Raw genomic sequence first — 18,152 nt, 5'->3', positions numbered from 1 at the left:
ATTCTTTGGAAGGAATGATGCTAAAGCTGAAACTCCAGTACTTTGGCCACCTCATGCGAAGAGTTGACTCATTGGAAAAACTCTGATGCTGGGAGGGATTGAGGGCAGGAGGAGAAGGGGCTGACAGAGGATGAGATGGCTAGATGGCATCACCGACTCGATGGACATGAGTTTGAGTGAACTCCGGGAGTTGGTGACGGACAGGGAGACCTGGAGTGCTGCAGTGCATGGGGTCGCAAAGAGTCAGACACGACTGAGTGACTGAACTGAATCTTGTTAATTTAAGATGTCTGTTGTGGGAGTGGGTCTGGTAAAAGCATACAAGACCTTGATAAGACTTGTGAGTAGGGGGCACTCTCTGACCCTCTTCTGATGTCTATGTCAGAAGGTTTCTCTGTCCCTTTCAATACTTTAATAAAACTCTGCTACCCAAAAGCTCTTGAGTGAACAAGCTTGGTCCCTGGTTCCAAAGCTAAATTGTCTTCTTCAGAGATCATGAATCCAAACTGACATGGTTCACTGTAAGCTCTCAGTAGGCTTTTATGTAATTTATTGAATAAAAATTAAAGAACACATGTATCAATATACCATGTTTACTGAAGAATTATTTTAGAAGCATCTGTAAAAAAAAAAGATTGTACAACTAAGTGAATGTATTTCTATATCCTAATGAGCAATATTCCCTTTATTATAAAGAAGAAAGATTTTTAAAAAGACTAAATCATTAACTTTTTTGAATGAAATATTTAATATTTTAAGTTGTATTAAGTTTTATGATATCAAACATATATTTAAGATATTTTTCAAACTGTCACTAAATAACCAAACATGGAGAATCAAAGTCCTAAAATAAAAAAATCTTTGAACTGGCAATAACTTTGAAATTCTATTTTCCATCTCATGTTCCATAAGAGGATATATCTGATCATCTGTGAATTTAAGGACCCAGTTGAGAGAAATCAAATTCTAATTGTAGAATTGACTGCAAAATTAGATCACATTAGAATTATAAGGGTGTGTATCTTCATCAAAATTCAACAAACACCAAAATGAGCAACTTCAAAATTTTTACGAAGAAGCCTATAGAGAAAAGAAAGAGAAAGAAAAACAAATTAGCAAGAGAGTATTTTAAACTTCATGATAAGTGTATCAAGTGTTTCCTAATGAAAAGGAGTCTGAACTTGGGACAGGATGGAGTGGCTGTGCTCCTGTTCTGTAAGGAACTGGGCTGCATCTGGTTCCTGGCCCTGAGTTTCTGCTGTTGTAGAAACTCCTGCATGCTGATTCTGGCTCATACTTTGAATCTGCTGTACCCAAGAAAGTGGAGGATTAGGGAATGTGTTTGTGGTCCTTGAGAAGGAGACGACAAAGTTTGGTAGAAGTGTCATAGACTACCCTGCAGTCTGAGAAAGGTTTGAAAGTTTGTCTTGGGGGTTTAGGGGACCATCAGAAGAATCCCTTTCTAGAAGGAATGGTGCATGGTGATTAATTTCAGACTACAGCCATAGCGTCCTGTGCCAGTTAATAGTTGCTGACGCTGAAGATCTGGTCATGGCAATACCAATATTTACTGTGCAGCCTCAGGGCTTCTGAATTACCATACGTTAGTCTGCTGTTAGTAGACGGAGGAGCCTGGTAGGCTGCAGTCCATGGGGTCACGAAGAGTCGGACACGATTGAGCGACTTCACTTTCACTTTTCACTTTCATGCATTGGAGAAGGAAGTGGCAACCCACTCCAGTGTTCTTGCCTGGAGAATCCCAGGGATGGGGCAGCCTGGTGGGCTGCCGTCTATGGGGTTGCACAGAGTCGGACACGACTGAAGCGACTTAGCAGCAGCAGCAGTAGATAATACTTGATTTTCAGAAAATTCTGCATGGTTATGTAGAGAGCTCTAAAGCAGTACTCCTTTTTAGAAATTAGAACTTTAAGGAAAAGTACAGGTGTGTAAAGGACATCTTTTACGTATGGTTACGACAGTTATTTTGTACATATGCTGTGTTTAGGTTATTGGCACTATGAATTTTCCTATTCTGTTGAAATGACTTCCTGATTACTTTTGAAGAGGAAATATTTACTGTCATATTCTTACATCTTTTCACTGCAGAGAATACATATATTACGGTAAGTATGACCATTGGTTGCACAGACTGGCTCATGTTCTCCAGTACAAGTATGTGGTGAAAGCATGAATGACATACAGTTAGTCTGCAAAATATTAAACAAAAACATGAAACTTATCAAATAACAGAGTAAGAAATGTTCAAATCTAATATGAAATGCCACACATATAAATGGGATAAATATATTCTGTATATAAGTTTAAGAACAAACCTCAATAGAACCACTACCCACTTAAAATGTAAAATATTGTCAATATTTTTTATGTTTATTATACTTTACAAAAAGACCACACAATCTTGTTGTTAAAATTTACAACATTAAAAGTGTTATTAATTTATCATTTTTAACTTCCTAAAGACTTAAGTGTTATCTTACCTTATCCATTTTTACTTTATATCGGAGGAAAGCTTCTGGGAAAAAAGAGATAAAAATGATACAGGATGAAAACAGGCATAGTCTCTGGTAGTAAGTGACACATCTTAGTAGCAGAAACGAAAATTGCCTATACTAACAATGCAAATCTGACAGCAAAACACCAAGTTCAGAAAACAGAACAAAATCAAAAACCACTTTTTAATTCCCAGAGTAATCGCACAGTGTGAAAAGTAATGTCCTTTTTCTTTTTTTTGCCATGCCTTGAGGAATATAGAATCTTAGTTCTCCAAGCAGTGACTGAACTCATCCCCCCGGGCAGTGGTATCATGGGAGTCCTAACCACTGGACTGCCAGGGAATTTCCTGTATTATTTTTTTAACTCTTCCCTTCACCTTGCTTTAGAGATACCATTGTCTTTTCATCTTTGTAGTTGAGATCCTCATCAAATAAAACAATGCTTTCGAAGTCACTTAATTATGAAGAAATTAATCAGTACTTCATTCATCAGTTATTTGTTCTAAGGTAACCTTACTGTATAAATTCTGAAATTTATTTAGCCACCATAAGCTTTAAGGAAGGTAACACAGTGACAAGGTCAACAATGAGTTCCCTTCTTACACAAGGCCTTGAAAAAGAGGAATCAGCTGGCAAACAGCAAATCCGATTGTCAAGAAATACCAGATCTAGAAGAAATCATTTCTCCTCACACTTTGCATATAACTTTGCATATAACAACAATGGAATTGACCCCTGAAAGGAAGAATTTAAAGTTCTTGAGTTACAGATGAACAAAATTATAAAACCTACTGTTCATTCAAACCCACTACTCTGTATTCACTTGTCTAATGTGGGAAATGAAGAAAAGCAGCCATTGCTGCAGTTTAAAATAAGACATTTGTCACATGTTCAGTTTCACTTTACCAGTTTAAGTTTTACAAACCCAATAAAATTGGTTTACAGCAGTTGTTTACTGAATTTTCTAGGGTCTGTTTAACTCAGGGCTGGAAAATTTACTCACCAGAGCAAAGAAGAAATGCAAAGAAAATGATGAAAATAGCTTTGATCCATGACGAGAAGAAAGACATTTTATCAAGTCAGTAGATGAAAACTTTATAATGGTTGATAACTCATAAACAGAGAAAAATCCTGATTTTTCCTGTAAATAGATAAACAGAATCTATAGTCCACACATATAATCTTCGGTAAAGGAACCATTCCAGTCCCCTAGATTACTAATTCAGGTGAACCATTTCCTTTTTTTCTTCTTCCAACCCTCAGATTCAAGACATAAACTGTAGGCTGCATAGATACCTGAGAAAAGCATGGGACAAAGTCTTGTTTGCATGGAAAAGGGGCCGCTTACCTTCCTTCCCAGCTCTGGACGTCTGCTCATGAGGAACCTGGCTACACGTAGGGAGACATGCGCACTCGCAGCCGCCCTCCCAGCAGCGCTGCTCACCAGGGCTAACGCCCGCAATTCCGCGCCTGAACTACCGGCACAGACGGATCACGGACAGTGAGGCCAGCAGCGTTTGAAACCATCTACTTCACCTTTTCTCCTCAAGTCTCTCCTTAGTCTCCCCAGCTAAGTTGTTCTTCTTGATACAGAAAGGAGCTCAGTGGGGAAAGACAGAAGCCCCAGGACAGATAAAACACAGAGATATTCTTTGCCTTCACAGGGGCTGTCAAGTAGTTCTTAAGAGATGCTTCACAAACACCCCTCAACAGATCTTCCCTCAGCAGGAGGCGTGGGGACAACTTGATCTGATGAATCCAGATATGGAGAAGAGAGGCAGTAAAAATATAAATATGTATATTATAGATTTTAAGATAGGATATGTGAAAGGTTTCTAAGCAGTTGAGCTGGAAAGGAACAAAAGGATTCAAGCAAGAAGAGTTTTGTGAACTATAATTACATATATACCTTTGACCCTTCATATCTTTCAATACCAGAATTGAATTATACTCAATTGGAAAATATTTTTTATTTTATTTATTTATTTTTTTTACTTTGAGATAATTGTAGATTTACAATTGTAAGAAATAATAAGAGAAATCCAGTTTGACCAGTTTCCCCTAATGGTTACATCATGTAAAACTATTACACAATTTTACCACTAGTACTTGACGTTAGCTAGAAACCTTTTTAGGAGTCCATGACCAAGAATGTGGAACAAGCGTGTGTAGGCGAGGCCTGGGCAATGGTTTATTTTTAAAGTTCTCAGATACCTCTCCGGACCAGCCAGCTTTGGGCAAGCCTGGGTCAGGGCACAGGATGTGAATTTCTGGGATAGAAGAGAGAGAAGGCGGGGAAGTTAAGCTGAGAACACATGAAGTGATGCCCTGAATTTTTGTTCAATAATTTCATCTTCACAGCATAGGTAATGAAAGACACTGAAGGCATTTCAAGTAAATGAGAGATTTGATCAGAGTTATCTTTTCCTTATTAACTAATCTGCCTCATAGTCTGAGTCATTGGAAAGGGCTTTGGCAGTTCAAAGATCAGGGTACAAATTCAGTCTATACTTTATTAACTTTGACTCAGTATTCAGACTTTCTAGTGCAACTTTTCTTATTTTGGAGAAGGCAATGGCAACCCACTCCAGTACTCTTGCCTGGAAAATCCCATGAACGGAGGGGCCTGGTGGGCTGCAGTGCATGGGGTCGCTAGGAGTCGGACACGACTGAGCGACTTCACTTTATTTTTTCACTTTCACGCATTGAAGAAGGAAATGGCAACCCACTCCAGTGTTCTTGCCTGGAGAATCCCAGGGACAGGGGAGCCTGGTGGGCTGCCGTCTCTGGGGTCGCACAGAGTCGGACATGACTGAAGCGACTTAGCAGCAGCAGCAGCAGCAGTGCAACTTTTCTTATTTTAAATGTGAGAGTAATACATCCACATGCCTTTGTTTGTCTTAAATGTTACATGTAAAATACTTAAACTATTTCCATTCAAGTTGTGTAGTTGGGAGATATTTGTCATTCTGTTACTGTGCCTTTTCAGAGTGAAGAGACCCAGGGTTTAGAAAGAAACATTTAAGATTATTAATTTATTAGGGAACTTAATTGAAGGACCCACATATAGTAAAGTCTATTATGCTTAGAGTAGCTCTTGGATTTAATTATTTAGACACCATCAGAGATGCCTGCTGCTGCTAAGTTGCATCAGTCCTGTCTGACTCCATGCAACCCCATAGATGGCAGCCCACCAGGCTCCCCCGTCCCTGGAATTCTCCAGGCAAGAACACTGGTGTGGGTTGCCATTGCCTTCTCCAATGCATGAAAGTGAAAAGTGAAAGTGAAATCGCTCAGTCGTGTTCGACTCTTCGAGATCCCATGGACTGTAGCCTACCAGGCTCCTCTGTCCATGGGATTTCCCAGGCAAGAGTACTGGAGTGGAGTGCCATTGCCTTCTCCGTCAGAGATGCCTATGATGGACCAAATCATATACTGCAGGATATTTTAGGGAAAAGTAAACTGAAACTTAAAGGGAAAGTTATAGAGAAACTCTTTATATACCAGGCACTTAAATTTATTTATCAACAGAGATTAAGAGGAGGAGAGACAATCTGTGACTCACAGCAGGCTGTAAAATTTTGAAATTCACCAGAAAAGGAAATGTTAGACTTGAGGATTTTTTAATATTAACTTCACAACAACAACAAAAAAGTACGTTTTCTTCAAATTGTGGCAGGGATGGTGGTGAGAAAGAAAACACTTGAGTTGAGAAGATAGATATTTTAAGAGAGAGAGAAGAGGAACATAGAGCAGATTCCATCTTTCCCGTCATTATTACTGTAAATAGGAGGCAAAGAAACTCACCACTCTAGGCAATACTAGAGATGAGCTACATGGATTTAATTTACATATGTAAAACACTAGCTCTGCCTAATACTGGATCCTCCTCCAGGTAACTGTATACTACAGGTTTGTTTTTTTTTGTTTTTGAGACCACATACATTTAAAAACTGAATTATTCAAAGGCATATATACTAAATGTTCAACAGTGATTGGATTCTTCTAATGAGCTTCATATCTCAGAGCCCAAAGGGATTTGATAACAGTTAAGACCAGTAGACAAAAGAGTTGGATTGGAAATTGGCAGTTCTTCATGAAACATGTGTTTGGAGGTTAGAGAGTTATGCTTTTAAAAAATGTTTATTGAAATATTGTTGATTTACAATGTTGTGTCAGTCTCAGGTATACAGCAAAGTGATTGTTATACATACACATATATGTGTGTGTATATATTAATATGTACTTTTTCAGATTTTTTTCCATTATGGGTTATTGTAATGCATGCACACTACTATAGATAAACAACAAGGTCCTACATATAGCACAGGGAACTATATTCAGTTCAGTTCAGTTCAGTTCAGTTGCTCAGCCGTACCCGACTCTGCAACTCCATAAACACTGCATGTCAGGCCTCCCTGTCCATCACCAACTGCCGGAGTCCACCCAAACCCATGTCCATTGAGTCGGTGATGCCATCCAACCATCTCATCCTCCATCGTCCCCTTCTCCTCCTGCCCTCAACCTTTCCCAGCATCAGGATCTTTTCAAATGAGTCAGCTCTCCGCAGCAGGTGGCCGAAGTATTGGAATTTCAGCTTCAACATCAGTCCTTCCAACGAACACCCAGGACTGATCTCCTTTAGGATGGACTGGTTGAATCTCCTTGCAGTCCAAGGGACTCTCAAGAGTCTTCTCCAACACCACAGTTCAAAAGCATCAATTCTTCGGCGCTCTGCTTTCTTCACAGTCTAACTCTCACATCCATACATGACCACTGGAAAAACCATAGCCTTGACTAGACAGACCTTTGTGGACAAAGTAATGTCTCTGCTTTTTAATATGCTATCTAGGTTGGTCATAACTTTCCTTCCAAAGAGTAAGAGTCTTTTAATTTCATGACTGCAGTTACCATCTGCAGTGATTTTGGAGCCCAAGAAAATAAAGTCAGCCACTGTTTCCACTGTTTCCTCATCTATTTGCCATGAAGTGATGGGACCAGATGCCATGATCTTAGCTTTCTGAATGTTGAGTTTTAAGCCAATTTTTCACTCTCCTCTTTCACTTTCATCAAGAGGTTTTTTAGTTCCTCTTTTTCTGCCATAAGGTTGGTGTCATCTGCATATCTTAGGTTATTGATATTTCTCCCAGAAATCTTGATTCCAGCTTGTGCTTCCTCCAGCCCAGCATTCCTCATGATGTTAAATAAGCAGGGTGACAATATACAGCCTTGACGTACTCCTTTTCCTATTTGGAACCAGTCCGTTGTTCCATGTCCTGTTATAACTGTTGCTTCCTGACCTGCATACAGATTTCTCAAGAGGCTGGACAGGTGGTCTGGTATTCCCATCTGTTTCAGAATTTTCCACAGTTTGTTGTGATCCACGCAGTCAAAGGCTTTGGCATAGTCAATAAAGCAGAAGTAGATGTTTTTCTGGAACTCTCTTGCTTTTTTGATGATCCAACAGATGTTGGCAATTTGATCTCTGGTTCCTCTGCCTTTTCTAAAACCAACTTGAACATCTGGAAGTTCATGGTTCACATATTGCTGAAGCCTGGCTTGGAGAATTTTGAGCATTACTTTGCTAATGTGTGAGATGAGTGCAATTGTGCGATAGTTTGAGCGTTCTTTGGCATTGCCTTTCTTAGGAATTGGAATGAACACTGACCTTTTCCAGTCCTGTGGCCATGGCTGAATTTTCCAAGTTTTCTGGCATATTGAGTACAGCAGTTTCACAGCATCATCTTTCAGGATTTGAAATAGCTCAACTGGAATTCCATCACCTGCACTAGCTTAGATTGTAGTGATACTTCCTAAGGCCCACTTGACTTCACATTCCAGGATGTATGGCTCTCGGTGAGTGATCACACCTTTGTGATTATCTTGGTCTTGAATATCTTTCTTGTACAGTTCTTCTATGTATTCTTGCCACCTCTTCTTAATATCTTCTGCTTCTGTTAGGTCCATACCATTTCTGTCCTTTATTGAGCCCATCTTTGCATGAAATGTTCCCTTGGTATCTCTAATTTTCTTCAAGAGATCTCTGGTCTTTCCAACTCTATTGTTTTCCTCTATTTCTCTGCATTGATCACTGAGGAAGGCTTTCTTATCTCTCCTTGCTATTCTTTGGAACTCTGCATTCAAATGTGTATATCTTTCCTTTTCTCCTTTGCTTTTCGCTTCTCTTCTTTTCAAAGCTATTTGTAAGGCCTCCTCAGACAGCCATTTTGCTGTTTTGCATTTCTTTTTCTTGGGGAATGATCTTGCTCCCTGTCTCCTGCACAATGTCACGAACCTCTGTCCATAGTTCATCAGGCACTCTATCTATCAGATCTAATCCCTTAAATCTATTTCTCACTTCCACTGTATAATTGTTAGGGATTTGATTTAGGTCATACCTGCATGGTATAATGGTTTTCCCTACTTTCTTCAATTTAAGTCTGAATTTGGCAATAAGGAATTTATGATCTGAGCCACAGTCAGCTCCCAGTCTTATTTTTGCTGATTGTATAGAGCTTGTCCATCTGATTGATCCATAATCAATCTGATTTCAATATTGACCATTTGGTGATGTTCATGCGTAGAGTCTTCTCTTGTGTTGTTGGAAGAGGGTGTTTGCTATGACCAGTGCATTATCTTGGCAGAACTCTATTAACCTTTGCCCTGCTTCATTCTGTACTCCAAGGCCAAATTTGCCTATTACTCCAGGTGTTTCTTAACTTCCTACATTTGCAATCCAGTCTCCTATAATAGGCATCTTTTTTGGTTGTTATTTCTAAAAGTTCTTGTAGATCTTCATAGAACCGTTCAACTTCAGCTTCTTCAGTGTTACTGGTTGGGACGTAGACTTGGGTTACTGTGATACTGAATGGTTTGCCTTGGAAATGAACAGAGATCATTCTGTCATTTTTTAGATTGGATCCAAGTACTGCATTTCAGACTCTTTTGTTGACTATGATGGCTACTTCATTTCTTCTCAGGGAATCTTGCCCACAGTAGTAGATATAATGGTCATCTGAGTTAAATTCACCCATTCCAGTCCATTTTAGTTCACTGATTCCTAAAATGTCGACATTCAGTCTTACCATCTCCTGTTTGATCACTTCCAATTTGCCTTGATTCATGGACCTAACATTCCAGGTTCCTATGCAATATTGCTCATTACAGCATCGGACCTTGCTTCCATCACCAGTAACATCCACAACTGGGTGTTGTTTTTGCTTTGGCTCCATCTCTTCTTTCTCTGGAGTTATTTCTCCACTGATCTCCAGTAGCATATTGGGCACCTACTGCACAATGTCATGAACCTCTGTCCATAGTTCATCAGGCACTCTATCTATCAGATCTAATCCCTTAAATCTATTTCTCACTTCCACTGTATAATTGTTCATTATACAGTGAGAGTTCATCTTTCAGTGTCCTATCTTCTTGCCTTTTCATAGTGTTCAGGGCTTCTCAAGGCAGGAATACTGAAGTGGTTTGCCATTCCCTTCTCCAGTGGACCACATTTTGTCAGAACTCTCCACCGTGACCCGTCCGTCTTGGGTGGCCCTACATGGCATGGGCCATAGTTTCATTGAGTTAGACAAGTCTGTGGTCCATGTGGTCAGATTGGTTAGTTTTCTGTGATTGTGGTTTTCAGTCTGTCTTCCCTCTGATGGAGAAGGATGAGAGGCTTATGAAAGCTTCCTGATGAGACAGACTGACTGAGGGGGATACTGGGTCTTGTTCTGATGGGCGGAGCCATGCTCAGTAAATCTTGAATCCGATTTTCTCTTGATGGGTGGAGCTGTGTTCCCTCCCTGCTATTTTCCAGGGGCCACACTGTGGTGGAGGTAATGAAGATAATAGTAACCTCCCTCAAAAGATCCCAGGCATGTACTGCTACAGTCCATGCCCCCGACCCTGCAGCAGGCCAGCACTGACCCACGCCTTCACAGGAGACTCCCGGACACCCACAGGAAAGTCTCCTGTGGGGTCATTGTTCCTTTTCCTGGGTCCTGGTGCACAGGTTCTGTTGTGCCCTCCAAGAGTCTATTTCTCAGTCCTAGGTAAGTTCTGGCAGCTCTATTGTGGGGTTAATGGTGACATCCTCCAAGAGGACTTCTGTCATACCCACACCCAGAGCCCCTATCCCTGCGGCAGACCACTGCTGATCTGTACCTCCACGGGAAACACTCAAACACAGTTCTTTCTCAGTCTCTGTGTGGTCCCTGGGTCTTGCTGCACACAAGGTTTGTTTGAGCCCTCTGAGCATCTCTGGCAGGAACAGGGTTTGATTCTAAACGTGAATTCGCTGCTCCTACTGTTTTGCTGGGGCTTCTCCTTTGCCCTTGGATGTGGGGTATCTCCTCACAGCCGCTCCAGTGCCTACCATCTTATGGGGGTTTTTCTGACCTTGGAGTGGTGGCCACACGGCGCTGGAGCAGCAACCGGCTGAGAGGAGATACCCCACGTCCAAGGTCACAGCGGTGCCTGTGCTTCACTGGAGCAGCCCTGAAGAGATATCCCATGTCCAAGGTCAGGAGCAGTAGCTGCACTTCGCTGGACCAGCTTATGGAGATACCCCATGTCCAAGTAAAAGAATACATACATTAATTTACCAGCATTCATTGAATAATGTTTTTATATATGTATTCTATAATGAAAAAAAAACCATGAAAGTAGTTGAATTCATTTTTATATTATGGCTCCATATTTGTACATTTTAATGGATATTTTCGTTAAGAATTAATACTAAAGAAAGTAAATGAAAGTAACTCCCATATAGATTATCTCTTAGAGGTGAAAATATTTACTGGAAGGAAGAGCAGATCTGATATCACATATGTAGCAGCTTGAAACTTGCTTTCCAGCAGTCTGCATTTCTGCCATTAAAACCAAACTTTAAGTGAGTTTTTGACCAATCAAATTTCACTCAGTTTCTTGTTGCCTCAGAGGTAAAGAGAAATAGAGGAGCATCAAACTTGGACTACAAATGAATATCCTATATCGGTAAAAGCAGAGTTGCCTGGACTGCCAGGATCACTGAACTGTCTCTTGATGCTTTATGAGAGAGAAAATAACATAATTTTTTTTCTCCCAAACTTCAGAAATCATGCAATATTTTGAATAGTCTCTGCAATTCATTAAGTTACAGGTATGTCCTATGTCTTAGAATTTAAGTCTGTCTTGGCTAACATTTTTGATCAGAAGATTGACATGGAGTATTTGTGAGAATTCAAGTTCTCAGATTCTTATTCTAGAGCTTTTGAAGCTTTACCATAGAGAGAAGTGCAGTTGTCTGTACTTTTTAATAAACTTTCAAGTAATGGATTATTTATTGACCTTTGAGACTATTTCTATAATTATAGTTACCAGAAGTATTTGTGTGTCTGGATGAAGCACAAGCTGGAATCAAGATTGCCAAGAGAAATATCAATAACCTCAGATATGCAGATGACACCACCCTTATGGCAGAAAGTGAAGAAGAACTAAAGAGCCTCTTGATGAAAGTGAAAGAGGAGAGTGAGAAAGTTGGCTTAAAGCTCAACATTCAGAAAACTAAGATCATGGCATCCGGTCCCACCACTTCATGGGAAATAGATGGGGAAACAGTGTCAGACTTTATTTTTGGGGGGTCCAAAATCACTGCAGATGGTGATTACAGCCATGAAATTAAAAGACACTTACTCCTTGGAAGGAAAGTTATGACCAACCTATATAGCATATTAAAAAGCAGAGACATTACTTTGTCCACAAAGGTCCATCTAGTCAAGGCTATGGTTTTTCCAGTGGTCATGTATTGGTGTGAGAGTTGGACTCTGAAGAAAGCTGAGCACCAAAGAATTGATGCTTTTGAACTGTGGTGTTGGAGAAGACTTTTGAGAGTCCCTTGGACTGCAAGGAGATCCAACCAGTCCATCCTAAAGATCAGTCCTGGGTGTTCATTGGAAGGACTGATGTTGAAGCTGAAATTCTAATACTTTGGCCACCTGATGCGAAGAGTTGACTCATTTGAAAAGACCCTGAGGCTGGAAAAGGTTGAGGGCAGAGGATGAGATGGTTGGATGGCATCACTGACTCAGTGGACATGAGTTTGGGGTGGACTCCAGCAGTTGGTGATGGACAGAGAGGTCTGGCGTGCTGCAGTCCATGAGGTCATAGAGTCAGACACGACTGAGTGACTGAACTGAACTGAATCCAATCCAACCACAAAAAAGAAAGGGTATTTTAATAGAGATAATGGTATTTAACATTTTATTGACTGGAATATTCATGATTACAAATTGCATTAGGTTTTCTATTATTGAACGCACAAATAAGATAGGTTTTTCAACCATCATTTTATAATCGAAAATAGAAATCTTTCACTGGCAGGCTCTTAGAGTTGAAAAATTCTCCAACAATCTGTACTACATCTTGTGTACTACTGAAGGGTTAGTCTGCTCATCTAGGAATTTAAAGCCCTGATTGTGATGACTGGTTGTAGAATCCATGGCAAAATAGGATTGCAATAAAAGCCATAGGAATGTGCGGTTGAGGCAGAGTCAGCAACAACGACCCCAATGACTGAAATCAAATTTTCCTCTGTTTTCTCTGTAAAGAAAGAAAAAGAAAAAAAATTTTTTTTAAGTATTTAAAATTGTCTGAGTATTGCACTAAATGCTTCTCCATGAGGATTTTTGACTGTGAGAGAGCCAGGAGGGCTCTGCTCCCTTCCACAAGCAGTGGGCCCCTCCCACCCCCACTACCCTGCACAGGTCCTCCTGATCCCCTAGGGCAACTTAACTGTTCCTACATGCTCCCTCCTGACTCAACCTGGGAACCCTCCCAGACCTCAGGAGGAGGAGTAGAGATTGTTTTCCTGGTTCTCTAGAAGTAGAAGCCCACCTGGGGATTCAGTGAGAGGAAACACCAGTAAGAGAAAATGAGGCAGGAGGTAGGAAGGCTGGCTGAACCCTCAGACTGAAAACTCCATCAGGGGGAAGGAGGCAGGAAGTGACATTGGGTGGAAGTGTCCTAGACTGCCCTGCTCTCTGAAGAAAGTTTGGAGTCCTGTCATGGAGTTCAGGGGACAAAATGGAGCATCCCCTGGATAGTTTTTCCTGACATAATGAGAATTCCTTTCTGACATAAATTGTGATGGATTCAAATTTCTGAAGTCAGTAGAGTTTCTTTTTTTTTTTTTTTTAATCTATTTATTTTTTATTGAAGGATAATTGCTTTAGAGAATATTGCTGTTTTCTGTCAAACCTCAACATGAATCAGCCATAGGTATACATATATACCCTCCCTTTAGAAACTACCTCCCATCTCCCTCCCCACCCCCCCAGCCCTCCTGGTTGATACAGAGCCCCTGCTTGAGTTTCCTGAGCCATACAGCAAATTCCCTGTTGGTTATCTATTTTGCATATGATAATGTAAGTTTCCATATTATTCTTTCCATACATCTCACCCTCTCATCCCCTCTCCCTATGTCCATAAGTCTATTCTCTATGTCTGTTTCTCCATTGTTGCCCTGTAAATAAATTCTTCAGTACCGTTTTTCTAGATTCCGTATATATGTGTTAGAATATGGTATTTATCTTTCTCTTTCTGATTCACTTCACTCTGTATAATTGGTTCTAGGTTCATCCACCTCATTAGAACTGAGGAAGTCAGTAGAGTTTCTTGCTCAGTTATACTGCCTGTAGTTTGGAGCTACATTATGAGGTTATCATTCAGCCTCTGGAGTTAAGAATTACATTGTATTGGTAAGCAGACTGCCAGTAGTAAGTCATAGCAATAAAATCCAGTTAATGTAATGATTTATGCATGTGGGTAATATCCAGCAGGGATATACTTTGAGGTCAAATAAAAGTACTTTTAGGAATATGACTTCAGGGAAAGGTACCGGCATGTCTCTATGGCTTTCACAGAGAAAAAACAGTTACTTTCCGTGTAGACTGAACCTTGGCTAGCAGAAACATGGATGTTCCTATTATTTTCTGGTTGTTTCTTCATTATGTTGGGAGAACCAATATTTAGTCATGTGTTCTTACAGCTTTTTACTGCAGAAATAGCATTTATTGGAGTATGTTTTGCCATTCGTTGCACAGATTGGATCTTTTTCTTTTGTGCAAAAGTGTAATTGATCCTTATACACGTTACATTCTGGCTGATAAACAAAGAGACAACATCAAATTTTTCAGATAATGAACTTTTTGAATAAAATATTCCTTATTCTTCATACAACATTGTATGCATCAAAATAGAATAAATGTTTTCTATATTGAGATTAAGTATAAACATCAAGTATCAACAACCAGTTTAGACATAAAAATATACTGATATGTTTTTACAACCCCAGTGTTATGTTTTAAAAACATTCAAATAGCTGGATACATTTTAATAATTTAGCCACTCTGCCCCTATTTCTTCTCATACCTGAGTGAGATTTTCCTCATTATCTCATAGCACAAGAAATGATAAAAGTGAATGTATTGTGAGTCTACTGTTTTTCTCAATAGTTTCATTACTAGATCATTTTATAGTTTCAGATTGTCACCCTATATGTATGTATTCATATATATGACTGTTTGTATATGTGTGTTTAACCATATATGTATATATGTAATTTGGTGAGTGATGACTCTGTAGTCAATATAAATAATTAAGCAATAATGTGTGTATTCTTAGATGACATGCTCTTTTAACATCTTTAATTACCTTTATTTATTTAGATGTTTAGAAGTATAATTGATTTTCTTCATCTCTATGTAATGTTTGACTCTGTGTAAAAATGATTAGTTTACATTCCTTTCAGTGAACTTATTTTTCTTAAGCTTCTTATTTGTGAGGAAAAAAATTCTTACTTTAAACATCCTTTTCAGATGCCTGTCTGCCTAATAATAAAATGTTGAATGATGTGGTAATTTTACCTTGTAAAAAGACAAATGGTTTAATATGTCTGGTAAGGTTCTGTTTTTTGAACTTAGTGTAATAATGACACTTTATGTTACTTTTTGAAGGGTTATTATGTTTTACTTTTTCTGGTGAAATTTTCTATTAAAATTTAAAATATAAAAATAATTTTAAAAATTTCAATTTCCAAATTAAAGTACTATGAACTTGCCCTTTTGCGAATTTCTCCAGAAGGTACAAAAGCAGTTTCTGCAACCAACACACAAAAAAAGAAAATTAAAAAGAAGAAGATGAAGAGAGAAAAACACTGTCTTTGTTGGGAAGTACCCACATCTTTTAATAGCAAAATACTATGCAAGTTGCCTACCCCAAACCCTCCCATAATGAAGTGAGGCTTTTGTGGCAATATCAAAATAATTTCACAAAATAACTTGAAGTCTGGAAACAATTCTAAATTCATCTCACTCTGTGAAAAATGACGTATGGCTTAATAATCACCAAACCCTTCTGTGGAGATCCCTTTTTCCCTGTATTTATATGTGAGACATTCTTGTCAGAGAAAACAACATCTTGCTTAGTGCCATGTAATATGCTTCTATGAAGTCACTTAATATGAAGAAGTAAATGACTATTTAATTCCTTTGTACTCAGCTTGAGGTTCATGGATCACTTTAATACCTTTAAGCTACTCTACTCTGAAATTGATGGGCTGCCTTTGCTTTAAGAAAGATAAGTTTTCAGCAGAGGGATCAATTACTTCTCTCCTTACACAAAACCTTGTCCTTAATACACTTGGAGCCAGCAAACAAGGAGTTGGATTGTCGAGGGATACTGGGTCTAGAGGACAGTATTACTCCCCACACTCTGCATTTAGCAACCATGAAATCTGACTTCCAAAAGAGGGGAAATTAGATAGATATCTTTAGTCTTAAATGAACAAACTACTAAATTCTACTGCTCATTCTAAACACCCTCTCTGTCGCCACCTTTCTAAAGTAGGAAATCAAAACCAATCTGATGTAATTTTTAAAAAGATATTTGTAACATATCCCATTTCATTTTGCCAGTTTAAGTATTACACACCCAGGACATCAAGCGCCTCCCTTCCTAAATGATGGTAGTTGTTTCCTGCATTTTCTATGATGTGTGAACGGCTTCATCTAGGATTGAAAAATTTACTCACCACAATAAAGAGGAAATGCCAAGCCAATGATTAAAATAGCTTTGATCCATGATGAGAAGAAGGACATGTTATCAAGTCTGTGGAAGATACCTTAAAGAGTGTTTGCAACAATGGTACATGGCACATTAGGTAGATAGACTCCAGAACCAGGTTCTAGACAGCTTCTTGTTTCTAAAGCAATGACTCCCACCTCCTAGATAACTATTCATTTAACCTTTCCCTTGAACCTACAATTCAATAAAATAAAGTGTCATCATTGGAAGGCTTCCCCCAGAGACGTTTAAGAGAGCCCAGGAAAGTAAGTCTGTTAACGAAGTGGAAAGAACTGATTACTCTCTCAGCTTTTCTGTCAGCCAGCCTGGTTGCCTGTAGTACCAATGCACGTTTGGGTCTCAGTTCTTTTCCTCAGGAAATAGAAACAGTTATTTCTGGAAAGACTAACCTGGAGCAGTCCTCCTGGAATGGTACACGCCAGGGTACCCACGCCTTCCTAGAGTCCCCACCTGGCCTACCTGACAGTGAGATAATGGGGAGTGATGTCAGCGGCTCTGGAGACTGTGGCTGTCTTGCTCACCTGCCTCCTCAGCCATCTCCTTCCAGCTCAGTCTCTTTTATTGTTCCTCTGGTGAGGAGTTTGATGGGGTAAGATTGATGGCCCAGGACAGATAAGACACAGAGCTATTCTGTGTCCTCACTGGAAGCTGTAAAGTAGGTCAGGAGAGATGCTTCACAAGTAACCCTCCATTAATCTTCTCTCAGTAGGAGGCTTGGGGACAACTTGATCTCATGTACCCAGAAATGTGGGGAAAGTTAGAGATCCTAAGATAGAGAAGAGAGGCGAAAGCTTTCCAAGCATGAGTTGAACAAAGTAAAGAGAGTCAAGCAGGAAAGAAGAGTCTGGGGATGGTAATTAGATAATTAAGGGCATAAGCTCTCAAACGTGTTCAAAACTGTTGGCATATTACAATTTCCTGGGAAATGGTAAAAATAATGCATTCACCATCTTGCAATCAGAATTGTGAATCAATTACTAGAAGAGTATACCTGGATAGTGGAAAAGTATTTTAAATTGAGATAATTGACATACAACATGGCATAAATTTAGGGTTTATCTTTTTTATCATGATTACCAGTGTAGTCTTATGTAATACCTTTGTCATGGTAATTACTTCTATTTTTTTCTTTGTAGTAAGAGCAATGAAGTTCATAACAGAGTACTGTTGACTATAATCACCACGCTGTGCATTAGATGTCCAGAACTTACTTTTTGGAGCAGAAGACACTGAAAGGTGGGGAGTGAAGTTGAGACTAAATGAAACAATGCTTTAAATTACATGGTAAAATTTAATTTTACATCAGAGATGTTTGGGGATATTTTTGAGGTATTGGAGGCTTTGTTGTTGTTGTTGTTTTTTATGCAGAGAATTTTTCATTGTTATGTTTTCTTATCAGCTCCTATAGTCTGACTTAGTGGAAAGAGTATTGGCAGGAGAAGGATCCAAGTACAAACCCCATCTATCAGTGAGTCACCTGGACTCAATATTCAAACTGCATAATCTACAGTTTTATTG

The 18,152-nt window shown here is 39.3% G+C and overlaps 2 protein-coding genes across 2 annotated transcripts; both read right to left on the bottom strand.

The window, feature by feature from the left end:
- Positions 1–2,000: 2,000 nt before the first annotated feature.
- LOC147369633 (caltrin-like protein 1) lies at positions 2,001–3,656 on the bottom strand. Its single transcript, XM_086412276.1, has 3 exons — positions 3,517–3,656; positions 2,499–2,533; positions 2,001–2,207 (listed from the first exon to the last, which is right to left on the bottom strand). The coding sequence occupies exons 1-3, from the start codon at positions 3,581–3,583 to the stop codon at positions 2,088–2,090; spliced, it is 222 nt and encodes a 73-aa protein (XP_086268402.1). The 5' UTR covers positions 3,584–3,656; the 3' UTR covers positions 2,001–2,087.
- Positions 3,657–3,722: 66 nt separating this feature from the next.
- Positions 3,723–17,171, bottom strand: LOC147369632 (serine protease inhibitor Kazal-type 10-like). Its single transcript, XM_086413827.1, has 6 exons — positions 17,156–17,171; positions 16,582–16,671; positions 15,606–15,647; positions 14,537–14,648; positions 3,862–3,988; positions 3,723–3,809 (listed from the first exon to the last, which is right to left on the bottom strand). Exons 1-6 carry the CDS (start codon positions 17,169–17,171, stop codon positions 3,723–3,725), a joined length of 474 nt encoding a protein of 157 aa, XP_086269953.1.
- Positions 17,172–18,152: the final 981 nt, after the last annotated feature.

The sequence above is a fragment of the Bos grunniens genome, chromosome 7 (genome assembly GCF_055505025.1).
Source record: "Bos grunniens cultivar Pamir isolate PY7600 chromosome 7, Bosgru_T2T1.0, whole genome shotgun sequence".
Classification (NCBI taxonomy): Eukaryota; Metazoa; Chordata; class Mammalia; order Artiodactyla; family Bovidae; genus Bos; species Bos grunniens.
This window is presented reverse-complemented; position numbering and strand designations above follow the sequence as displayed.

Bases quoted from the DNA above. Each gene is read 5' to 3' on its own strand.
- LOC147369633 (XM_086412276.1), bottom strand. From the start codon at position 3,583: ATGTCTTTCTTCTCGTCATGGATCAAAGCTATTTTCATCATTTTCTTT. The intron at 2,534-3,516 runs GTGAGTAAATTT...CTTTTTTCCCAG, and splicing joins TGCATTTCTTCTTTGCTCTG to AAGCTTTCCTCCGATATAAA. The intron at 2,208-2,498 runs GTAAGATAACAC...AATATTTTGCAG, and splicing joins ATAAAGTAAAAATGGATAAG to ACTAACTGTATGTCATTCAT.
- LOC147369632 (XM_086413827.1), bottom strand. The intron at 14,649-15,605 runs GTTCATAGTACT...TTTATCAGCCAG, and splicing joins AGAAATTCGCAAAAGGGCAA to AATGTAACGTGTATAAGGAT. The intron at 3,989-14,536 runs GTAAGAACACAT...CTGTGCCGGTAG, and splicing joins TATTTCTGCAGTAAAAAGCT to TTCAGGCGCGGAATTGCGGG.